Genomic DNA, 26,464 nt, shown 5'->3' on the forward strand with positions numbered 1-26,464 from the left:
CGCAGTGGACCACTCCAGGGCAGGTGCAACTTGAAAGGCTTGCGTGTGAGAAGGAAGGCCTGGCAGGTTTGGGGAGATGAGATTTGACAGACTTGTCTGGAAATCCAAGCCGTGTGCTTGGTTCTGATTTCTTCCTGTTTAAGAACGGAGCAGCCAGTGGTGTTTGAACCCTTCTTCAGAGGCAGATGTTCCGGGAGATAAACGGAAGGCTTTTCTTTTCAGTCAGACAAGCCCCTGTGGATGACAGGAATGGTCGAGCTTCATTCCACAGCAGAGACCCAGTCATGCAGGCTTCTGTGGGCCAGCTCGCAGGATTGCTTTGCTTTCCAAGGTGAGCCTCTACAGATTGTGATTAGAAGGAGGAATTAGAGATTGGCCTCGTCACTGATGACTGAAGTAAATGGCAGCTGCACTACAAGTACACTGACAGTGTCCGAGGCTGGCACGTGAAGGAGGAAGTGAGCTCAAAGGTGTCTCCCATCCCCTAAATGACTCTGGCCCATCCTGTCTTCCAAAACTACACAGCCTTGGAACAGGGCCATTTTCATTACTCCCAGCATTACTTGGAGATACAAAGGCTTTAGGGAATGACGCATGGATTGCCTTTTCTCCAAATAAAGAACCTAAATTTGAGCTGGGCTCAGTGGCTCATACCTGTAATCCTATCGACTCAGGAGACTAAGAATTGTAGGCTTGTGGTTTGTGGCCAGCTCTGCAAAAATGTCATGAGACCCCATTTAAACCAATAAAATGCTAGGTGTGGTGACATGCACTCATCATTCCAGCTACGTAGGAAGGCTGAGATTCAGAGGATTGTGCTTTGAGGACAGCTCAATAGAAATGTTCACGGGACCCCATCTGAATGAATAAAGGCTTCCAGCTAAGTGGAAAGTATAAATAGGAGGATGTGAATTGAGGCTGGCCAGGACAAAAAAAATCAAGATGCCTGTAAAAAATAAAGCAGAAAGGATTGGGGGCATGGCTTAAGTGGTATGGCACCTGCTTAACAAGAACAGGCATGGAATTTAAATCCCCATACTATCAACAAACCTACTAGAAAACCCAACTAACCAACCAACCACCCACCCAAACCAAATGAAAAAAAATCCACCTTAAATCTACTATTGTAGACTAAGGGTCATAAATATCAAACGAAACTATAAGCTCATACTAGTTAGGAGACAGCACACTAAGACATTTTTGAAAGGAACATATGAACAATGTGTATGTTCTTTATAAATCCAGGGTCTGTAGGAAGATTTTCCTTCTCACCTAGGATTGGAAGATTACATTATCATAAGGAAGAAAGCACAACATGCCAACATTATAGATTGATAGTTGGAAAGCTAGCGAGTTCCATTTGTTTATGAACTTTTGTTTTCCCACTCCCAAGTTAGATATTTGATGAGTTTTCTTCTGGAAATTATTAAAATAATTATTTTCTAATTATTCTGGAGAAGCATATATTAGACATAACCCATATTTTGCTTAATATTAAAATGATAAAAGTCACAAGTAGTTGACGAGATAAGATTTAATTAAAACAAATGATAGCATCTTCCATCTTTGCTGGCCCAGTTTCAATTTGTGTTGATACAGATGTAAGAAATGTGCGATTAGATCAAGGACTCTATAGAAATGAAATCTCTTATACTAACATGAAAAGATGTTTTTAAATATAGGAGGATTGTGGTCCAATTCCATAGGAGTTTTATAAACCTCTTAGGATTTAGGCCTTCATGACAATATTCTAAGTTGAAGTAGATATTCTCTGGTAGATTGGTGGAATGAAACACTGACATTCACCCTCCAAAAGGACGACTAAATCCACCCCTTAAATCAGCTCCATGCTATGTTTCATTGTTTTATTAGTTCACAGTCTCTCTTTGTATTTGACTTGAGGTGATCCACAAGAAAGTACAAAAACTAGCCAGGCTCACGCCTGTAATCCTAGCTACTCAGGAGGCTGAGATCTGAGGATCACGGTTCAAAGCCAGCCCGGGCAGGAAAGACCGTGAGACTTCTATCTCCAATAAATCACTAGAAAACCAAAAGTGGCGCTGTAGCTCAAGTGGTAGAGCGCTTGCCTTGAGCTGAAGAGCTGAGGAACAGTGCCCAAGCCCAGAGTTCAAGCCCTACAACTGACAGAAAAAAAAAAAGAAAGTACAAAAACTCTAACATTACCTATCAGGAAGAAAAACAGATGTGAAGATGGAGGCAGAGAAGCGTTTATATCTGGGTTACACTTACAGATGTGCAGAGGAAGGCCTCACACCAGCTAAAGATGGAAATGGGGGCTAGGCCCATGGTAGCTCAAACCCTGATGCTGAGGAGTTGAGGAGATGGAGGGATACAGGGATGGAGGAAGATGGACCACGGGCCACAGAGCTGCTCTGTCATCCCGCAGAGGTCACATGACATGGGCAGAGCGCGGTCTGTGAATCTCCCTATTTCAGAGTCTTGAGGTTTAGTTGGTTGGCAAAGCACTTGATCTCTGTGACTCATCCCAAAAGGACAGAAGGTGTCACTCTGAATTGAACTCCTGACCTGGCCCATGTGCTGTATCTTTGTCTGTCTGGGTACTCAATCCTTCCCCATCTCCAAGATTTGTAAAGGGCCAGGGCATTCTTAGTAGAACTAAGAGATGGAATATTGGTGACTTTACCATAGCCTAATTTCTAATCTCTGCCTATATCCTAGCTCCTGGATCCAGCTTGTGATTTGATTTGTTGAGTTTATTTCCTGACTCAGGCAGGACCTGGGCAGAGGAACCATTCAACCACCCACTGACCTGTGTCACTCATATAATAATTATGTTAGTGAGAGGCTGCACCGAATTCTTCTATTATTGAATAAGAGTTCCTGAATATACATGGTGTCATTCAAAAAGACAGCTATTTTTAATTCAAATATCAGATTTCCTATTCCAGTGCTCAGTTAGGGGCATTTATCTGTTCGCAGCACTGTGTGACCATCACCGCCATCAATTTCAGAGTACTTTTATCACCAAGGAGCCCCATTGCCATTATCAAGGGCCTTCCAACCCTCTCGCCTATCTTCTCTGCTCCTCACCCCCAAACCTGAGGCAGTCACTTACATATTTCCTATCTTATGTGTTTCCTTTTTTTTTTTTTTTAATGACAACACTTTGGCTTGAACTCAGGCCCTTGCTTGTGGCTGTTTTTCTCAGACTTTTCTGGTTGGACTTCATACTGAGATCCTCCACTTTCCAGCCTCCTGAGTAGCGAGGATGACTGGCTTGAGCCCCTGATGCTTGACTGTTTTTCTACCCATGAACTTTTTCTCCTTCCTATTGATATATCTTGTGACCCACATCTTCCCCACTCCAACCACCTGAACTGCTGATAACCACCATTTGGCGTTGCCCATACACAAGAGCAACGGCTTTAGACACCACAGGTTGGTGAAATCCCATACTTGTCTTTTGGTGTCAAACTCATTTCTCCAAACATACTGGTCTCCACGTTCATACAAGTTGTTGAAAATGTCAGGATTCCCCTTTTTAATGGCCAAGTAACATTCTATTACCTCTGTCGATCATAGTGTCTTTATCCATTCATGTCACTGGCCTGTAGGTTACTTCCAAGGGGAGACTGATACCTCTTCAACATGCTGAATTCATTTCCTTCCATTCTGTATGCAGTGGTGGTGTTGGGGGCTCATGTAAAAGTTTTAATTTTAAAATAATATGAGAAACTTTCACGTTGTTTTCCACAGTGCCTGTATAATTCAACACATTTTAAAAATAGAAGATTGATAATAACATCTTCAGGTTGTGGCACATCTCCCTTTATTTTTTCCTGTTCCTGAAGTAAGGCCCAACAGGAAACAAAACAATATAAGTTATTTGTCTGAGGCCAAAAAGAGAGAAGAATCAGGACTATATAGCAAGCAACATTGTGTTTTCTATTTTTAGTTTTATTTATTTTTTGTTTCTGTGGTACCAAGGAATCAAACCTAGGGCCTCATGCATGGTAGGCAAGCACTCTACCACTAAGCCATTTGTTGTTGTTGGTTGTGGGACTTGAACTCAGGGCCTGGGCACTGTCCCCGAGCCTCTTTGTACTTGAGGTGAGTACTGTACCATTTGAGCCACAGTGCCACTGCATGTTTTCTTCTACTCTTTCTACATTGTCACATTCTCCTAATGGAGGGGCAGGCCTGCATTCAGACTACCTGGGTTCAGATTTGCAGCTGTTCAGTTTTGGAGCCAGTGGGCCTGGCAGTGCCTCTTAGTGCCTCGTCTCTTCCAACATAAAGCCGGAGGAGCGGCGGGCATTCTGAATGCAACCACATTTTGCAGAACCCTTGGAATAACGCCCAGCTCTGAGTGAATGCTCAGTAAGTATTCAGATGCAGATGATGCTGAGGATGACAAGGAGGTCTGCTTTCTCTCCTCAGGCCCTAGATTTCTGGGTCTGACCTGTCTGGGTCCGCAGTGCCAGGTCTCCACACAGCTGTTCTCTTGGACCAGGAAGCACCACCCAGTTGTGCAGGGCTGATGACAGTGAACCTCGGGAGGATGAAGGAGAGGGGGAGGACAGGGGGAGTTTCACTCATTTCTTCCAGTCCGTGAAAAAGACATTTCTGGTGTTCCCGCCACCCAGGTGTGCTCCTCCCTCATGGGTGAAGCCCTTCGAATTCACACTCAGTGCTCACAAGTGCCTCATTCCCAGAGTGGGAATCCTGCTTCTCACCCACCCACCCCTCATTCACCCACCCCTCACTCACCCACCCCCTCAGCATCCCACCCCCCTCACCCATTCCTTTACCAACTCCCTCACCCACCCACCCACCCACCCCTCACCCTCTCACCCCCTTTACCCATTTGCCTCCTTCACTCACCCACTCCCCTACCACCTACCCCCACACGCTCTCCCCCCTCCCCCCTCATTTTCTCACGCTCGTGGATATTGGAAATTGCAGTGAGGTCAGGTCTCCCCCGTCCTCTCTGTCTATCCCTGTGACCTTGAGGAAGCAACTTAAATTTTCCAGTCTGTTTCTTTGTTGGTAAAATTAAAAAAAATTTACTCTGCATGACTCCTGCCAAGGCCGGGTCTTCTCCCATAGCTGCCATGTTCCGTGTGCGCTGCCCCGTCAGACGCCCGTCTGGGGAAGGGGCCTGCGCGGGTTTCCATCGTCATCCCCTCCCAGTCACCCAGCAAGGCCTCTCAGCCAGGAGTCCTTCTCATTAATGGTTTGTTCATAACATTTCTATATTTGTAAAGCTTTTTTTGCCATTTCTTTTTCTTTTCTTTTTTGGAATAGCAAAGGAAATGACAACAGGTGAAATGGAATTTTAACATAAGGAAAAAAAGCACTTGTGAGATTGGGTCTTTTATTCATAGGAACATTCACTACAAAGATAAAATTTCACTGACCTTCTATTATTGTTCAAGTCCAACTTTATTTTGGTTAATGAGTTAGAGCACTGGGCCAAATAAACACACAGCTGTTAGTGAACTGAAGCTCACGGCCGGTGGCATGGAAGTCTCAGGCCTCCTCCTGGCCACCCCAGGAATTGCTGCGAGGAGCCTGGGGGTCAGGACATCTCATCTCCATTCTATAAACCCATACCACTAGTTTTTGTAGAAAAGCCTTTGACAAAAATTCCTAACACTTACTTTCTCCTCCCCCAAAGAACACAGTAACTTTTATTGTTCTTTCAAAGGAAAGGCCAAGACTCTCATTACTTTTACTCTTATTTAAAATTTTAATGTTTAGGCCAAAGGAATAAATTCTGTGAATTTATAAATGTCAGATCTTGAATTTAATGTTGACATAACCTGTATATGGAAATATATACATTTGCTCTTTTTTTTTTTTTGGGTCAGTCATGGGGCTTGAACTATGGGCCTGGGTGCTGTCCCTCAGCTCTTCAGCTCAAGGTGAGGGAGCACTGTACCACTTGAGCCACAGTGAAGATAAGAATCTCATGGACTTTCCTGCCTGGGCTGGCTTTGAACTGCAATCCTCAGATCTCAGCCTCCTGAGTACCTAAGATTACAGGTGTCAGCCACCGGCGCCCGGCTTGCTCTTTTTTTTTAGATAAGTTATCACATTAGCAATTAATCTACCCAAATAGAAATACAATTGTATGCCAATGAATGGGAAAATAAATTATGAGTGACAAACAATATGAGTATGTTGTTTGAATCATACACACAGTGAATAATAGAACAGTAAGACACAGCCAACAGATGAAAATTTTAAAAATGTAGTTCAGTAAGCTTTCCTTGGAGCACTGGCTCCCCCAGAGAGGCATCAGTTTGTCTCGGTGGCTGGGCTCCAGATGCTCTTGTGTGGCCTGGATTCAGGAAAAGACATTAATAGGCACATTTACATTATAAATGGACGTATCAGTCTCTTAAATTTTGCATCCAAATTATCCTTTTTTGCCTCTTGAAATACATTAAGTCTGGGTTTAGTAAGAGGCTGAGTTCTATCTTGTGTAGGCTCTTTTTGTCTAGGGTCTTTTGGCCCTTTTTATTTATCCCTCACCTATGTCTTGTCAAATAAACCTGTATGCCGTCGTTGCTATTGTATACTTTTTTTTTCTTGTGCCAGTCCTGGGGCTTGAACTCAGGGCCTGGGCTCTGTCTCTGAGCTTCTTTGGAACAAGGCTGAGCACTCTACCACTTGAGCCACAGTGCCACTTCTGGTGGCTTTTTCTGTGTATGTGGTACTGAGGAATGGAACCAGGGCTTCATGTATGCTAAGCAAGCACTCTACCACTAAGCCACCTTCCCAACCCTGTATGCCTTATTTTTAGTGTGTGTCAACTACATTACTTTCAAGGTTCAAGGAGACCATTTTGGTTCTTGCAGTGAGTTGGGCTCATCTGTTCTTGGATAAAAATGTTCAGGACAAGCTTTCTGTGGTCTCATTCTCCACAGATTGAGGTCAGATTCATGCATTTGGAGTGATGGGGAAGTCCAGGCTAGAATCTGGCTACTGGTGGGCTCTGTGTGTTAGCTGGGTCTCACTACCTATTTTCCTGCTGAGAGCAGGCTAAGCTCTCAGCCAAAGAGGCCAAAGGAAGTCATTCCTGGAATCATCTTCACAGACAGTTGGTCCTGGAGCTCCTCCAAATACTAGGAACATGCAGAGTCCAGAGCTTTTTCATGGTTGAGAAACAGATTGGATTTCTCAATGCTGTTCAGTGTAGAGACGGCTGGGGTGGAGAAGTCTGACATTGTACTCATAGGCTGTGCGAGTAGGAATTCTTCTCTTCCAGCCAAGGTCTGTGCTGGGCGTGCCCCACTGGTGACCCTTGCGTGCTGGTGAAGCTGAGCAGTGGCCAAGCCCTTCCTTGGCCCAGGAATGGCTCTATAGGCAGACTGGGCTGCCTGGAGGGAAATATGCTCCGTGCTGTGATTCATGTCCACAAGGGGAAAGCATGTCTGTCCCTGAGCGTTTCCTGGCACTTGAGTGTGACATAACTCTTTGGAGAGAGACTTCATATAGTGATGTGCTCACAGTGTTCCCCCGTCCCTGCCTTCGCCGCCTCCCCCCATCCCATCCTGTCCCTCCCTCTCCCCCAAGAGCAGTTTCCTCAAGGAAGAGCTGGACTTAGGATGCTGAAATGGATTCTTGAGTTTTTATCTTTCCTTTCTTGGTCCTTCGCCAGACTCTTAAAATGAAAATGGTGAGTATTTTTTATGATGGAAAAGTTCAAGCATCTATGAAAGTACAGGGAGTCATTTGGCAGGCCACCACGTCTGTGTCACCTAGCTCCAACAACCATCAACTCCTTAGGCAGAGCTGTGACCCTGCAGATGTCCAGACAATTAACTATGAATCACCCAGATGTTGTCTGCAAGCCTCCCAGCCCACGGTGGATATCAAGATTGGCCTAGACAGTCCTTGAGTCAGGAGTGGCTTGACTCTCCGCCACTTCATTTTCACACGTGCAGGGACCTGATACTCCCTTTTTGTTTAAGATGGTTCAGATCCTCCTTTAGTTACTCTCTTTTGTATGAACATGTGGTCAAGGCAAAAGCAGCAATGATGCTATTTTAACAAAACCCAAGATTATCAGAGACAGGCAGGGAAGTAGGAATATATAGCACTTGCATAGAATTTTCCTGCAAAGTCTGCCTCAACTCATCTTCATTCAGTGAGCACCCAAGCACCCATTGCGTCAGAGCCGCTGAAACTCCAGGCCTCAAGGATCCTCCATTCTGATGAAGAACCATTCAAAGTCTCCGTGGAAGTCAGACTTTTCATCTCCATGATAAATACCTGAGAGGAACAGGTCAGAGGAGGAACCCTTTCCTGTGGCTCACAGCTTCAGAGCTTTCCGTCCCTTGGTGGCTGGCTCTATTGCTTTTGTGCTGTGGCGAGGCAGAAGCATCATGGTAGAAGCACCTGACTGAGGAAAGCGGCTCACCTCAGGGCATTCAGGAGACAGAGAGAAGGTAAGGCAGGGATCAATGGCAAGGCAAACTGCTCAAGGGCACACCTTCAGAGTATTACTTCTGCCAAATAGCCTAGTTCTCACCACCTCCCAAGAACCCCATCCAATTATAAATCCATCGATGGACTAATTCACTGATGAAGTCAAATCTCTCACAGTCCAATGACTTTTCAAAAGCCCTACCTCTGAACTTTACCTTGGAGACCAGGCCTTTAAAACACAAGCCTTTTGGGAGCTACTTCTATTCAAACCATAGCAGTCTTGAAAGTCTGTTCATTAATATGAGTGTACCAAAAAGAATAGCCAATAATACGGAATTGTGAAAGGCCAATGAAGGAGGATGTAGGAAATCCATAGGAATCTGGAATGAAGACCTCCATTTTAGGGGCCTATTTTAGAGTCCTGGTGAAGGAAGTCTACTAAACCTGAAACTATCATGGCAATGAGAGGACATGGAATGGAGCGGACGAGGGTTTGGAAGTAGACAATGTGGTTATAAGCTTTGACTTTATACTTGGGCATCTGGGACACCTCAGATGCTTTATCTAATATCTCTGTGGATGTGTTCTCAATTCTTAGGGTAGAGCTACTCATATCCACCCATCATGTGGGGAAAATTAGTGAGATCATTCCATCTGAGCAAGTTTTATGAACAATGACAGCAGTTTCTATCCAGTTTTTATGTTTAAACTTGTGTTACTGGGGACATCTAAAGCAAATCACTGTATTTCCTCTGCAAATTGGTGTATTTTCTCATTGAAGGAAAAGTAAAATAGAGTTTCTAAGTGTGGGTTCTTCAAGACAAAAATTTAGGTGCACAGAAAACTTTGAATAGCACAGAAAACAATTTGAATTTATTGAGAGGTAAAAATAACAAAGAATGAGATAGTAAGTTTAAGGTAGAGCCAGACTTTTCAAGGACTTGTGTACATGGTGGGGCAGTTTAGATTTATTTATTTATATTTAGCTCCATATTTTATAAAACAATCAAAAGAATAAAAAACCCAAAATGATGTCAGGATTAGGAAATAAATTAGATGGTAGTATCCAAATTAGAATAGTCTTGAGGGTCATGGAGTCATATCTAGACATTAAAGCTACACTGTAAATACATCCTGAGCTTTTAGCAGCCAATCCAAGGTAAAAACACTAGTAAGGTCATTAACATTATCGGCACTGCTCATAAGGAATATCTCTTGTCAGGACTAGAAACACAAAGGTCACTTAAGTGAGTAAATGCCACGTGGTGCATAGCGTCTGCTGTTCTGATAATATCCTCAGAGCAATGCAGCCACGAGTTGACTAGGAATGTCTCTGCAATATTTAGCCCACTGCGTAAGGGGAAATAGCAGTTTGGTGAATGGAGTTTTGCCAGGGCAGCAAAGGGAGCAGCTTAGAATTCAGTTTGAATCCTATATATGTACAATTATCAAAAACACTTGTCTCCTCTCTCTGTTAGATAAAAGTCACCCTACACCGTGCCGTCAGTCCCTATCTCCCTCTGTTTCTTTGCCGTCTTTATCACGTGTGACATAGTATACTGATGCCATCTTCCATGGAATGTGTTCATCTCTTCCACGACAATTTAAGCTCCACAGAGGCTCTGCTTCCTTCCATCCTTCACCACATCTTTCGTACCCACATCCTTCACCACATTGGTACCTATCTCTAGGAGCCCACCGCCTGACAGAGGATGGGCTCAACACACGTTTGCTCATTGATTGGGACTGATAAGTACATCATAGACAATATCCAGGTCAAGTTAAATAAAAGATGCTTCTTATACTTGGGATATGACTTACGACTTCTTAACATGAAGACTGAAGCAGGAGCAACACTTTCCTGAACTCCAAACAAGTGGTCACCCAACTTCTGCTTAGAGGTAGCTGTGGGATCATTCATTTGTTCTTAGGTTTGGGATATTCACTGAATAAAATAAAATATAATATGAAACAAGGTGATGTAAAGATAAAGCAGAATTTCTGTGGTCAGTGTTTTGGAGTCCCTTTTGCCCATGAATTCTCCTCCTCGTACCTCTCCCAAATTTTATACCACACCTGAGTCCTGAGCTTGTCAGACCTTCCCTCCAGACTTCTCAATCCTGACTCTATTGATATTTGTGACTGGAACATCCTTTGTTTTGGGGGCCCTCCTGTGCCATGTTGGATGCTTAGCAGCATCCCTGAGTTCTGTCCATTAGCTGCTAGTGGCACACTTCCAGTTGCGACAGCCATAATGATCTGTAGCCGTGGCCAAGTGTGTCTGTGGGGTAACGTGGCCCCAGTGGAGAACCACTGTGGTACCCTACTTTGCACTCAGTCGTTTGTCTTTGCTCATGTCCCACTAGTGTCATTTTCTCTAATCTAGCCCTCCGGGCTCTAGATCTTTCCACCGCCCTGGGAGCTTCCTCATCTCCATGAAGCCTTTGCCCAGTTGTCCTCACAGGGGCACGCCCTCCTTTGACAGCCCTCGTGCCCATTGCTGTCCCTCTTCAGCCTCCCCGTGGTGCTTATCACCTGCATGGCCATTCCCTGCTGACTCCGTTCCTTGCTTCTTTTGTTTCTCACCAGTCACAGTTTTGGAATATAATCTCCATGAGAGAATCACATCTACTTTGGTGGCCTGACTACTCGACTGCTATAGAATGTAGGAGGTGCTTAATTAATATTGTTAAATTAATGAATGCCTCTATGAAATATTTTTTAAACCTGGAACTTTTCAAAGTAAGCTTCTCACCACTGTCTGAGAAAGTTTCATTAATGTACAAACGGAATATTTGACTTCAAGCTGTTGTAGAAATTGAGATTTTGTATTGGGTTTAAAAAATTAATCTCTGAAGGTCACCTTTTTATTTTACTTGAAAAATATATTTTACATATCCATATGCAATTCTTTTTAAAAGGAATTAACTTTCTGTGATTGGGTTGAACAACTATTTTCAAGTATATCTCTTTTTCCTCTATCCTGTGGAGCTATTGGACCTAGATTAATAATATAGACAGAGACTTAAAATTCTCAAGGACACTTTAGTATAAACAGTTTTCAAAAAAAATGCACCAATACAGTCTCCCATAATCAACATTCCCAATCTCTTACAATAAGGCAACAGTCTTGAAATGATCAGAAGTAGGAGTGTTATTTGTTCTTAGAAAATACACTTAGGAGGAAATCTAACTTACAGGCAACATGATAAAAATATAGAGAGATGTATACAAACATCTGTTAAGCTGCTTCATTGGTCATTCAGTGTTGAAGAACCCTTTCAGTGTTTTACTTTGTCAAAAGCAATTGTCTTGGCAGTTGCTTAAAGCTTTCAAGATTCCTGTTTAAAATAAAGCAAAACAAAACATGTAGCTTCTGTGTTAGTTTGAAATTCAATCAAAACTCTCTCAATGATTCTGGATTTGGGGATTTTAATAATTTATTTGTACAAGCATCATATTTTTCCATGGCACTCTCGAAATGAATTATATGCAAAATCTATCTTTCAAGCAACGAAAGTAATTCATCTGCAGTATGGAATGCCTGGAGCCAAACCAAGTAGATTTTAGAAGACAGCTGCCAAATCAAATGACACAGAGTTGTTTGTCGGGACATGGAGCCTGGCTCACTTCAGAATTGTATGCAGTGGGCTTGCACAGAATTTACGTTTCAAAGGCAGCCGCAAATCTTCATTTCACCAAAGGGACTCGACCTAACGCCTGCAAATAGCAAATGTGTACTATGTTTTGCATTTAAACCAAGAACAGGACTTTCCTTAGAAGACAGTTCTAGAAAAAAAAAGGAGTTTCCCTACCCACTTAAAATGATACATTTCTGACAGTCCTTGATGTAGCTTTCAGCTCCAAAGTGTATGTAAACGTACACGGAAGGAAAGCACTCATCATAGAAAACCAGATGGGTCACACATTGCTAGAATGTTATTTCCATTTACCACTAAGAGCTCTGAGAGATGGTAGAAATAGGAGGCAGGAAATAGAGCTTTCTCATAAAGAGAAAGGCTGTTCCTATTTTTCCAACTGTTTTCTGAGATAGGTTCTTAAACTAAAGGAGACCTGATTATGCATATCACAAAGATTGGCCATATTCTCTTAACAAAAACCATAATCACAGCTAATAAAAGAAACACTCCGACTAAGCCTGGTAGATTGGCCTAGCTAAACGCCGTTTACTGGTTTCACTTGGTCTCTTGGTTGGCTGGTGGAGGTCAAGGCATGACCAGGCATTCAGTCACTTTTTATGGCACGTCTTGTAGGGTATAAAACATGATCTAGCTGGGTGTGGGTGGCTCACACCTGTAATGCTAGCTACTCAGGGGCTGAGATATGAGGATTGTGGTTCACAGCCAGCCCAGGTAGGAAAGTCCATGAGACTTTCCTTTTGATAACCAGTTAACCACCAGATAATCAGAAGTAGAGCTGTGGCTCAAAGTGGCAGAGCACTGGTCTTGAACAAGAAGAGCTCAGGGATAGCACCTGCCGAGTTAAAGCCCCATGGCCATGACCACCACCACCAAAAAATGAAAAACAGAACAACATGATCTTGTGCAAGGGGGTGGCATTGGAGGACGTGAGAACTCTAACTACAAATACAGTCCAGCCATTTTAAAATCATTTCACATAATGACCTAAACGATTTTTCTTCCAGGAACACAAAGTTGAATCAATACTAGGAAATCCAGATGTTCACTTTGTACAGTAAGATGTCACAAAGGAAAACCATGGGTCATTTTTATAGAGCCTAAAACAGCACTTGATAACACTCAGCAAATTACTGTAGCATTACCCGTGGCGGCAGAGCCTACAAACACCCTTTGAACTTGGTTTTTCTTGCATAGCTGACAGTGTAACCACGTGCCCTGGAGGAGAGAGGGCACCATTGCTGTTGTTGGCAGTTCGTAGGGATTTTCTTTGGTTTGGTTTGGTTTTGTGTTTTCTTAAAACCCAAGATTCAACCGAAGACTGACCTATAATGAAATCTCAGTGTGACATGTGGTAAGGAAAGGCTGGTCAGTAATAATTACTATCGAGTGTGATGGGCAGTATAGGAATGGAATTTGGAAAATGTGTAATTGGATTAATATGTAATTAGCAACAAAGAAAGCTAAATCTGCTGAAGTAAACTTATGATGAAATGTACCAGAACTATAGAACTTGATCCAGAGACAAAGTAGACTAAAGAGAATTATGGATCCCTTTCTTCTTCCAGGAGGAAGGAAGGTTCCCAGTTGCACTCCTGGGGTACTGGGTAGAGATCGCAGTTGACAGTACCTGGAGGAGAGGGGCAAGTCTCTCTGATTAAGGGTGCAGCTGGGCGTGCAGTACTCGCTTGTTTCTATGTCGATGCAGGAAGATCTCAAGTTTGAAGCTTGTCTGGGGTAGGTAGTTGAGGCAGTATCATAATTTTTTTTAAAGCACCATGGAAGGAGAAGAAATTAAGGATCTGGGGAGAAGAGAAGAGGATAAGGGACAGTGGCTATGAGAGAAGCTTTGGAACAATAGACCAAAGTCTGTTTTGGGCTTGGGGAATGATAGGAGAAATGGGCATTTAGCGTTTGTCAGGATTTCCCTAAGTAGTAAGGCTTACTAATACCCTTTTCTTTTGTCTCCCTTCCTTTCCTTTTTGTAAAAATCTCCTGTCGTGATCTACATTGTTTCTCATAGGCTTTGGAGTCAAGTCTGTTTTTCTTAGACCTGAATCTATCCTTAGGCTGGTATTAAGAAGGGAGCAGAAAGACCCAGATATATTGAGATTTTCCAACCATCTTACATAGAAGGTTTCAAGTCAGACTCATGACTCTGCATCTGATGTTTGTGCTAGGGTGTTTTACTAAGATAATGTTACTATCATAAGCCAAACAAGACGGTTTCCAGAATTATATTCTGTGTATTTTCTCTCATTTTCAGGGTATTTCTGTGCCTGTGCACTGAGATCCATTTATGACGTGATTTGGTTCGCTCTGGAAGGGTGTCTGAGCTTGGTGGCAGGCACTGTCTGTGCTGAAGATTTAGTTCGTTGTCATGATATCCCGTTTCATGTCCACAGCACAGTTTATGTGTCTAGGAAAACTGCTGCTCCTGGGGGTCAGCCAAACTTCATTTTGAACTTAATACAAGTTGTTCTTCCCATTTAAGAAAGAATTTTAGGAAGATTAAAAATAGTTGGAATAAATATGAACAGAGAGCTATAATAAAAATAAATGTCTGAAATTAAAACTGCAGAGCACCACACCCTATTTCTTTTAAAGCTGTGCTTTTAGCCAGACTATGGCATATGACAGGATTAAGGCACTCAGTGCTGGCATCTTTGGAGAAAGAGCTTGGTACCTGTGAATGTGGGGTGTTGCAGAAAGCCTGTCTTTTAGAGGACTCCCCTTAACACACACACATTGTGTTTTTGTGTTTCAGGCAACATTCTCCTGCACCTGTGAGGACCAGTACGTGGGAACTTTCTGTGAAGAATTTGACGCTTGCCAGAAGAAACCTTGCCAGAACCAGGCCAGCTGTCTCGATGCAGTTGAAAAGCAGGACGGGAGCAATTTCACTTGCATTTGCCTTCCCGGTAAGGTTTTCATTGTTTGTAGTTAATGCATCTCTCTGTAGAGTGTAGACCAATCAGTTAAGGATGGTTGAACAATCCCTCACTGGCCCAGCTGTTTGTTAAGGTGACTGCCAGATCTCATGTTTCTGGAAGGAGGAAATTCACATCCCTAGGCTTGCTTTGTGATGTTCATATTCTACCATTTTTTTTGTTCTAGGAGAATGATTTTTCTTGGTCAAACAGAGGTCCTAGATGTTTTAAAAAACAAGTCTACATGGTGCACTGGTAGCCTGTGATCCTAGCTGCTTGGGAGGTTGAGATCTGAGGATCATGTTTCCATGTCTGCCAAGTCTTAAGACTCTTCTCTCTAACCATCAAAAAACTAGAAATGGAGGTATGGCACAGGAGGTAGAATGCTAGCCTTGAATGAAAAAAAGAAGCCATGTGAGAATGCAAGGCAGTGAGCTCAAGTGTTGGCATAAAAACACAGTACTGGCATAAAAACACAGTTTCATAAGTATGTGCCAAGTGTGGGGTTTCACACTGTGCTGCATGATTGTGGTAGGTAGTTTAAGAAAAATCTAGAGTAAACTACAAAAGTTGTTCTGTAAAGCCACTTATCCTGTGTGTTCATGTTCATTACTTTCTCTTTCTGTGTCTTCTGGGTTCTGATGGGCGCTTCTCCATAATGGGACAAGTCTGTAGCGCTTCTTGATTAGTAGGGGCTGTGCTTTGAGGTTAAGGGGGATTCTGAAATCCTATGAGCACACTGACTAAGAATGTCCTGCTCTGCCAGGCATCCTGATCAACGTAGTGTTCATTCAGTTATGACCGACACTTCAGGGCCAAAAAACATTCTGATAGTTATTTTGGTGTAGTCTGAAAGAAAATATCAATTTCCTCCATTTGTGTGATCAGATAACATACAAAACCCACTCATTTCTCTCCTGACTTCTAGCACTGTTGTCAGCCAGTCTTAAAGATGAGGAAGAAGTTAGGGGTGGAGAAAGGGATGGAATAAAGTGGGACTTGTAGGGATTAGGTATTCATTTTTATAAAATGAGGCTCAAATGTTCAAGGCTCTAGATAAAAACTAAGAGTACTTGGCTGATTTTTCCCTTTCAAAACTTAATCAGATCAAAGGGATCAATCAATAGTTTTGTGCAAAAGGATCAATCAATAGTTTTGTGTATTCTTTCGTGTGTGTGTGTGTGTGTGTGTGTGTGTGTGTGTGTGTGTGTGTGTGTTGTGTCTGAGTGTGTTTCTTTTTGTTGGCCTCAGATAATGGATATTTGTCTACATATTTTAAAAAGTAATTAGAGCTAAGTGCTGATGGCTCATGTCTGTAATCCTTGCTACTCAGGAGGCTGAGATCTGAGGATCACAAGGCCAAGCCAGTCCAAGAGGAAAGTCCATGAGACTTTTATCTCTAATTAACTACCAAAGAGCTGGAAGCAGAGCTGTGGTTCAAGTGGTAAAGCACCAACCTTGAGGGAAAAGGCTTAGGGACAGTGCCCAGGCCTTGAGATCAAGTCCCAATACTGGTACACACACACACAAAAAGTAGTAGTCCTTAACTCTTTTCAAACTAGCAGTTTGCTTTACTCACCATGTTGGCTTTTTCTCCTGGTCAATAGCATCTTCTCCAAAAAGAATCTGTTACCTGATCTTTCTTTGAAGCTTATTTTTAAATAAGTTTTTATTTCTGTTCATATCCCTTGAGTTAAAGTCTATTTTGTCTGATCTTAAGTAGTCTTTGTAGTAGTAATCTAAGTAGTAGATCTAAGTAGTCTTTGCTTGATATAAGTTTCTCCATTTCCAGCTATCCTGTTTTATTTTATTTTTTGTCAGTCGTGGGCTTGAACTCTGGACCTGTGCTCTGTCCCTGAGCTCTTCAGCTCAAGGCAAATACTCTACCACTTGAGCCTCAGTGCCACTTCCAGCTGTCCTGTTTTAGAGACAGGGTCTGGCTATGTTGTCCAGTCAGGCCTTGAACCCTCTTTCTCTCCAGTGTCTCTGTTCATTCTTGCCTTTCCTCATACTGGAACCAGAATGGTCATGGAATTTCTGCCCTGTCCCATCCATACCCTGAGCTCTCTTTCTCCAGATAGCCGCAGGTGAAGGAATATCTGTGTCATACCTTACCTGCTTAAACTCCTGGGCTCTGTTCTTCATTATGTGGTTAGAATGGGTCTTGGTCAGAGAGAGAGACAGATGGGACTATGGAAGTACCATCCGCATTACTCTCTTTTTGCTCAGCTGCTTTATGAGGTTCCTTTTATAAAGAGGTGTTTTTCTTTGTCAGTTCTGATTCCTTGCAATGGATTTTGCTCACTCTTCTTATTCCACTCTTCTTATTCTAGTTCTACCTCTTAACAGTGTTTTCACTATAGTCAACTCTCACACAAACACACAATTAATATTTCCTCAGTGTTCTTGCACCAGTATCATGCTAAGTGCTTGAATCTACCATATTTCAGTTAGTAAATTTGTATATGCTTGCATACCACCCAACATATTGACTTTTAAGTTTATAAGCTAAATCTAGCTTCCACATATAAAAAAGGAAAACATGTATCCTTTGTCTTTCTGAGTCTGGCTTATTTTACTTAACATAATTTTTTCCAAGTCTTTCCTTTTCTTTACAAATGGTAAAATACCATTCTTTCTAATGGATGAGTAAAATTCCATTGTGTATATATACCACAGTTTTTTGATCCATCTGTCCACTGAGAAGAATATTGGCTATGGTGAATAGTGCTGCAATGGACATGGTTGTGCTGGTGTCTTTACTGTATCCTTGTTTGTAATATTTTGGAAGGCAGCTATGCTCACCACTATACCACCAACGCAATTGTTTATAATATTTTGGATAAATGCCTAGGAGTGGAGTTACTGGGTTTTAGAGTAGTTCTATGTTTAACTTTTTGAGGGACCTTCACACTTGGAAAGCTACATTTTTCTTTCAGAAGAACTCTTTTCAAGCAGATTAACATCTATAAATTGACCTCTGAGGCAGCAGATAACAAACAGAGGAACCAACAACAGTGGGAAGTGTGCATTCCTTTATCAGTTTCCCCTCACTGTGCTCTGATTAGAACAAATGTGATTGTGCAATATTTTCTTGCTTGAGGAATGAATTAATTCAAAGTTGTCACCAGAGATTTGTCCCAAAAGGCTCCTTTATGAGGGTATTGTCTTTATTCAGGGCTTGATTCTCTTGAGAAGATAACATTCCTTGGTAAGTGAAAATACAATTTTCATCAGAGAATAATCAGCTTCACATTCATGGCATTTTTGTCATTTTATCAAAAGTTTATCATGTCAAGTGTCAATGATGTTTTTGATTCATAGCTAATTTAGAGATTATGAATGACAGCAGATTAGATTTGAATTGATCTAGTAGTAAACTCCTTTAGTTTTTCACTTGATTAAAAAAATACAGTTTCTTGAAAGTAGGACTCTTACCAATGTTGGAGAAGTCATACATATACTTGAACAATATAAAATTGATTATAGATTATTGCTGGTAAAATTACTATTTCTTTTTACCACATACATCTGACACTTTTCTTGAAACTGTTTCAAACTTCAGTGCTTTTGGAAATGATGATATCAGCAATGTCAAATACTACAGGAAGTGATTGAATTTAAAAACAGGGTTTTCGCAATCATTTGTGGTTCCCCCCCACCCTCCCCAAGCTTTGGGGTCTTGAGGTTGCAGCTCAGTGGTGAAGCACTCATGTAGCGTGTGCAAGACTCTGAGTTTGATATCTAGCACTGGGAAACACAAAATGAAAGGCCAGAAACATTTGGGTCTCTTTAAGATTACATGACAGAGCCAAAGAAGGGATGTAGAGGGCACTGAACACTCTGAAAGGCAACTCCACATTTGGACACAGTTACAGTCGCTTGGTTTTGAAGTGCCTGAGCAGCTACCAGTCCCCCCAGTGCCCTGGTTGTCAGTGACGAGGTGAACAGGATGTGGACAGGATGAGAGCGAGAGCGAATGAGCGGCAGACACCGATGACTTGAAAGATAAGCTGAATGGAAAAATTAACCTGAACAGCAGGGTTTGAGAAACATCTTTGCAATGGCTAATTTTAATATGTCAACTTGATTGGGCCATGAGGTGCCCATTAGCCGTTTAATCAGCTGGTATCTTGGGTGTGACTGTGCCAGTGTTTCTGGGTGAAATTAAATTTGAGTTGGTAGGCCAGCGAAGCAGAGCACCATCCTACTGTGGGGCGGGGGTGAGGGGTGGCGGGGACCACATGGTAGTCTTGAATAGAAGGAAACAGCTGACGAAAGGCTTCTCCTGCCTGACTTCCGGAGCTGGACTTTGGAGTTTTCTGCTTTCTGACTTGAGCGGGAACATTGACTCTTGGTGGGTCTTGGACCTGCCAGCTTTGGGCCAGCAATTCCACCATCATTGCTCCGCTGTCCTGAGTCCTTTGTGGTGCACAGACACATATTACATAACTAAGTCGGTATATTTTGCTTCCCCCAACATCAGGACTTATTTCATAAAAGTCTTCCAAGTTTAAGAATACAATTTTTCCTTAAAGGAGCTGTTTCTTTTTCTGGGAAGAATAGCTGTGATACACATGCTGAACCACCACTGCCAAAATATTGTTAGCATTCTGTGAAGCACTTTTTAGACTTCAATGTGGTACGTTGTTCTGACTAATTGGTGATCTCAGTCTATTTTTAAAAACATCTCATTTCCAAGGCCAGGGAAGGTAGCGCATCTTCCCATCCAGCTTTACCTCAGAAACACTGACTGACTCAGTGAGCGTCAGTGCCTTAGAACTGTGGGCCTGGAGCTCCGCTCCTCACCTCCTCCTGAGAAGAAATCCCAGTGCTCCTCACCTCCTCCTGAGAAGAAATCCCAGTGCTCCTCACCTCCTCCTGAGAAGAAATCCCAGTGCTCCTCACCTCCTCCTGAGAAGAAATCCCAGTTTGAATTAACTCGCTCCTCACCTCCTCCTGAGAAGAAATCCCAGTTCGAATTAGCTGTGAGCCCTCACACCCAGCTGCCCTCAACTCAACAAGAGTGTGCTTAGTGGATCACGAATGCACTTTTTAAAAACTGTGTTAGTTCAGAGTTTCAGGCTGTAAGAAACCTCAGAACTTGCCGCTGTATGGGAAGCCGGGTGGCCGAGGGACACGTGCGCACCCACGAAGCTCCTGGGAGATCAGGTCCAGGCTTCTTTACTCTGTGCATCTTTGAGTCAGAGAGGTGGCTGCTCTCTGCCCCCTGAAAAGCATTAGTGGTTTCTCAAGTTTCCATCAGTTATGAACAGAGTAGAAGGCGTGGAAAGTTCTGACTGGTGTGACATCATTTATCCCTTCTGAGGACCAGAGATAGCACCAGTTGCAACAAGGGAGACAAGATCAGAATGACAACATGGCCCCTCCATGATCTCCCGTGACCTGACCCTCGTGACTCTCTCAGTGCCTCCCCTGCCATGCTTTCGCATCTTCAAAACAAAGGGGTGATAAGCATCTCTCACTCATTCTCTCCTTTTTCCATTGTCTGTGCTAGGCACTTTCTGGGTGCTGGGGCTGCAGCTGTGAAAGGAGTGAATTCTGTGCTAGTGGAGGTTGTGGTGCAGTGAGGGAGGTGAACAAGCAGAATGCACGGATATGTGTGCTTGGGGGTGTGCATCAGAGTGTATACATCTGCATGCGTGTATATACTGTGAGTGTGAGTGTAGTCAGCCGAAAGAGCCAAGTAGTGATTGGTACTATGAAGAAAAGAAAACCCAGTGGAGAGAGGGTTTGGCACTGTCCACAGGGTGATGAGGTTGGGACTCAGAATGGGAAGTACTTGTGAACAGAGCAAGAGTCTTCTAGGCAGGAACAGCATGGATGCTATGGTCTGGATGTTTGTGTCTCTGGAAGTTCTTAGGTTGAAATGGAATCACCAAGGTAATGGTATTAGAAAGTGGGGTAGGAAGCCAGGCACTGGTGGCTCACACCTGTAATCCTAGCTACCTAGCAGGCTGAGATCTGAGGATCATGGTTCGAAGCCAAACTAGGCAGGAACATGTATGAGACTCATTTCTCCAATAACCATCAGAAACCTGGAAGTGGAGCTGTAGCTCAAACTGGTAGAGTACTAGCCTTGAGTACAAAGCCCCAGGACCAATAAGAAAGGAAGGAAGGGAGGGAGGGTGGGTGGATGATTGACACACAGAGGGTGCTGTCCAGGAGGAATAAAGCCTCACCAGGTATTGAATCTGCTGCTATTTTGACTTTAGATTTCCCAGCTCCTGACAGAAGCTGGGACAGAAGCTGGGCCAGGCCACCGGGAGGGCAAGGATCTTGTCCTGATGGCAGGCCATGGGAGCTTCTGAGGGCCAACTTGGGGTGGGCCACCTGATGTGTTCTTAACGCAATCGCTGAGGACCCTGAGGTCACTGGGAAGCCAGCTAGGAGGCTACTGAGCAAGCAGGCCAGGGATAATGGCAGCCAGACGCCACCCACAGAAGTGGGAAGGCATTGGTTAGGAATATACTTGAAGGTAGAGCTGAAAGGCACTGCTGGGAGTTGGATGTGAGGTCTGAGTAGCAAGGACTAGTGAACAACCTCGAAGTTTGTGTGTGTGTGTGTGTGTGTGTGTTAAGTAACAGCTTTATTGAAATATAATCTTCATATAATGGAAGGATACAACCCAATTTCTTTTTAATACATTCATAGAGTTGTATAATCATTGCCACAATCTTAGAATATTTCATTACCTCAAAACAAGCACTCCACCTTGGAGTCATCATCCCTTGACCTGCTATCCAGCCCTATTTTCCTTTTCAAGCCCTAACAGTATTTCCTTGTTTGGCTGCGCCCTGCTTTGTTCATGCATTCACGCGCTAATAGAGAGAGCAGCTGTCTTGGATATGCTCTGTCCTCTTTCCCCCATCTGTGCTCACCTCCCTTTTGCTGCAGGATCCCAGGTCTGTCTCACCTGCTTCCTGTCTCCGAGGATTCCCAGGTTTTCTCTCAGTCATCAAGGATTTAGCGTCATGGAGACTCAGCGTTCGTTTATCTTTTCTTCCTTTTTTCTTGCTTGTCTTTTGTCTCCTTTTCCTCCTTCTGCTCTTCCCTCCTGGCTGTTTCCTCTCCTTGTTTCCTTTCTCCTCCTCTTGCTTCATGACTGTCCCCCATTGGCTGGAGTCCAGTTTGAGATTCCTGCCTGCTCACTCACATGGCATTTCATTGCGGCCTCCCCCCCCCCCTCCCGCTCATTTCCAGGGCTCTTTCCTAGTCCTCATCTCGCTTGTGGTCGCCGTCTTTTCAGAAGCATTTCCATGCGAGGTTGTTTCAAGACCTTTCCAACCTTCTCTGCCTCCCTCCCTCTTCCGCTATTCTCCTCTGCCTTTGGTAGCAATCACTCATTTTGAGCTGTCAACGCGCAGATGGCTTCCAGACCCTCCTTCCAGCCTGGCCTCTCACCTCATCCCCAGCACAGTTATATTGGGCCTGTCAGAGATGCATCTGCTCACACCTCAGGTGGTGCCCACCTTCCTCCCCCTCCCTCACGTGCCCCCCAGCCTGCCTTTTCCTGCACCTCCAACTTCTATCAATTTGGGCGCTGGGCCATGGTGGCTGCCTCCCTCATCTCCTCCGTTTCTGGACTCTCACCAAGTTTGCTTATGTCTGACGATTCTCCATCTGCCCCTGTACATCCTTCTCCTTGCCAATGTCCTGAGTCAGGTCCTGAATGATGGCTACAGCTTTCCTGCCTCCCTCCGTTCCACACTGCTCCAGCTGCACTGCCAAGGCTAGGCCTGGGGGGCGGGGGTCGCTGCTCTTCATTTTCCGCACCACCTTGGGGGAAAGTTCTTTGGCTTCCCTGGGTCTCAGTCATATCTATCTCCAAGTTGGGGGTGAGCAGCGGCGTTCATTGTTCCACAATCCAGTGGCTGCCATGAAGATTCCCTAAGACCACACACGGGGCGTGCTCAGACAGGCAGCTGCCGGCCTGGCCTGGAAAGCAGGAGGCACTCAAAGTGTCAGCTGCTGTGGTCGTCGTAATTGTCAGGACAAAAGTCCGAGACCCTGCGCAGGGAAGAGCCGGGCCTCTACCTCTTGATGGGGCCTGTCTGGGAGCCATGGAGGGAGGCCGGCGCCATCTCGTCCTGGCTAACACCATGAGAGAACCAGGCCCGTGGCCCGGTGCTGCCCACTCTCCTCCCCCTCGGGCCTGGTTCTTGTTGCTGCTGTTGTTGTTTAAAAAATGTTTGTGATTACTTTGGCTCCTTAATTTCTTTTTTCATTATTTTACGTTTGAGTCAGCATTTGTACTGTAATAGGAGAGAGTTTTGTTCTGATGTTTCTCGTACACTCACACAGTTCTTCTGTTTCCATTCTTCCTCTCTGTTTGGTGAGTTTCATTATACTTTCATGTATATGTGCCTCTCTCTGTAATATAAATATGTGCTGCGCACACACGTCATATACATATATGCCTCCATACTACACACATGCATACATAAATGTCCTTTAGGCTTCTTTCCCCCTCAGTATTTCCTCCTTTCCTGCTCTTTTTTACTGATCTCCTCTTAGACAGTCCCCCTTTTATAGTCATGTCCCATCATCATCATCATCATCATCATCATCATCATCATCATCATCATCATCATCATCATCATCATCATCATTTTAGGTTTATACTCCACAAATGAGTGAGCCTGGCTTATATGACTAAACATGGTGATCTGCAGTTCTCTCCATTTTCTGCAGATGATGAAATTTCATTTCTTTTTTTATGGCTAAGTAATAGTCCACGGTATGTACATGTATATGTATGTTTATATACACACATACAACTGAAGTGACTCTTGGGAACAGAGCTGCAGCAAACATGGATATGCAGGTATCTTTCCTGTTACGCCCTACGGTGGTAAGGTAGAGCTATGGTTTATTTTTCATTTTTTTGGAAGGATCTACAGACCGATTTCTATAGTGGCTGTACTAGGGATCCTTATTCCAAATTCTTGCCAGCATAAATTTGTTGTTGCTGCTTTCTTGATGGTTGCCATTTTGATTGGGATGCAATGGAATCTTAGTGTAGCTTTGGTCTGCATTTACTTTATGGCTAAGGATGTTGAATATTTCTTCATGTATTAATTTTTAATCATTTTATTTCTTCTTTTGAGATCTGTTCAATTCACTTGTCTATTAATTATTAATTATGTGTTATTTTGTTGTTCAGTTTTAAACTCTTTGCATATTCTAGATATTAATCTTTTGGTTTTTTTTTTTTGCCAGTCCTAGGGCTTGAACTCAGAGTCTGGGCACTGTCCCTGGGCTTCTTTTTACTCAAGTTAGCACTCTACCATTTGAGCCACAGCACCACTTCTGGCTTTTTCTATTTATGTGGTACTAAGGAATCAACTCCAGGGCTTCATGCATCCTAGGCAAGCACTTTACTACTAATCCACATTCCCAGCCTAGATATTAATCCTTTGTCTATTGAATAGCTGGGAAAGATTTTCTCCTATTCTCCTGTTCTTTGGTTTGTCTCTTGATTCTGGTAATTGCTTTTTCAATGTGCAGAAACTTTTAAATTTGTTGCAGGCAGATTTGTCCATTCTTGCTCTTATTTTCTGGGCAAGTAGAGCCCTAGTCAGAAAAATAATTACCCATACTTTATGTCTTCTGGAGTTTTCCCACTTTCAAAGTTCAGGTCTGACAATAAGGTCTGTGATCCATTTGTTGTTGATTTTTGTAGAGAATCAGTCTTCTGCAGGTAGGTAACTAGTTTTGTCAGCACCATTTGTTGAAGGGATCTTTTCTTTAGTGGGCACATTTGGTTCAAAGATCAGATGGCTGTACCTGAATGGTTTTATTTCTGTGTTCTCTTATACTCTTCCTTGGTGTCTGTTTTTGTGCCAGTACCATGCTATTTTTTTTTTTTTACTATAGCTCTGTAGTATAATTTGAAGTCCAGAATTGTAACACAGTATCGCAATACTCTTTTCTTAAGATTAAGGGCATGTGCTTTACAGTCTGATGATCTCACTGAGTTCCACACTGAATCACTCATCAAGTATACTTAGGTTCTTTGAGCCTAAGTTTTCTTTGAAATGGTACAATAGTATTGTACTATTAATATAAACACAAATACCATACACATACCTATGTAAATTCATATGCAACACACATATGCTTATATGCACATAACACACAAACACACATGTATGCCCAACATATATAAACATGAGAAAAGATACACACATGCACACACATACATTTATTTTTTCCTAAGTACATACATACATAATCACCAAATTAAAAGGTACAAGCTTCATATGTAAATCTGGTCTATATTAGCTCTGCAATGTCTTATTACATTTCAATGGAATTAAACAGATTATTTAAAGAATAATCCATACCAGATGCTGGTGGCTCATATCTGTAATCTTAACTACTTGAGACCCTAAGACCTGGAGGATCTTACAGTTTGAAACAAGCCGTAGCAGAAAAGTCTGCAAACATTCATTTTGATTTAACCAGCAAAAAGTAGGTTGGGAGCATGGCTCAAGTGGCAAAGCATCTGCTGTGAACAAATGAGCTGAGAAAGTGTGTTAGTCCTGAGTTCAAGCCCCAGAACTGGTTAAATAAATAATCAGCAGAAAACAGAGGTGGAGGCATAGCTCTGGTGACAGACTACCTACCAAGCAAGGGCCAGGCCCTGAGTTCAGACTCCAGTACCCTCAGAAAGAGTATTTCATAGTACTTACATGCTTCTACCTTACTGCACAAGGAGTGTCTGTCTTGTCTCCGGTTGTAACAATATGGTCAGCCTGTTAAGTAGAACATACAGTGAATACAGTAACAGGCACAACCATTGAGCTGAAGGGCTCTCACTTGTGGAGAGAAGAAAATACGCCACCAGTGCAGTGATTCATGGCTTTTGGATGTCATGCAGTAGCTGATTTTGTCCCATAAGCCTCTTATCTTTCCCTCTAGAATCTGAATGAGATGAATAATAATTATAATAGTAAGCATTAACAGATTGCTTGCTGCCTGTTTCCCGGGTTAGTACTTGCTTTAGAATCACTTGGAGGGTTTGTTCAACCTCAAATTGCTGGACCCCATCCACATTGGTAGGATGCTGCTGGTCCGCGTGCAGTGATGACAAGTGCCCACATGATGCTGGTGGGGGGAGGGGCAGAGCACCCTTGGAAGGTGACTATTCTAAAAACAGAGGAGGAGGAAACAATGCTTGATGAGAAATGTACTCATTACCTTGCTCATGTAACTGGAACCCCTCTGTGCAGTATTTTCACAATAAAAAACTTATCAAAAAATACCCCCCCCAAATAAAAGTGCCTTGTTCAAAGCAGAGAGATCAAACAAGAACGGCATACTGCTTTGCAGATTCAAAAAGAATCCATGCATTCCGCACTCATTCAAAAACGATTCTCTTACCTCTGAGGTGTGTGCCAGGTGCAGGGAATGCTGGGGTGTGTAGCT

The 26,464-nt window shown here is 43.1% G+C and overlaps 1 protein-coding gene across 1 annotated transcript in view; it reads left to right on the plus strand.

Annotated features, from left to right (window-relative positions):
* Dner (delta/notch like EGF repeat containing) overlaps nucleotides 1–26,464 on the plus strand; it is a 164,211-nt gene that overhangs the window by 54,687 nt on the left and 83,060 nt on the right. The window contains exon 6 of the mRNA XM_042679326.1: nucleotides 14,848–15,001. Coding sequence (XP_042535260.1) covers nucleotides 14,848–15,001 — 154 coding nt within the window. The remainder of the gene's footprint in view (nucleotides 1–14,847; nucleotides 15,002–26,464) is intronic.

Source organism: Dipodomys spectabilis, unplaced genomic scaffold (genome assembly GCF_019054845.1).
Source record: "Dipodomys spectabilis isolate Male_0828 unplaced genomic scaffold, ASM1905484v1 ptg000051l, whole genome shotgun sequence".
NCBI classification, from domain to species: Eukaryota; Metazoa; Chordata; class Mammalia; order Rodentia; family Heteromyidae; genus Dipodomys; species Dipodomys spectabilis.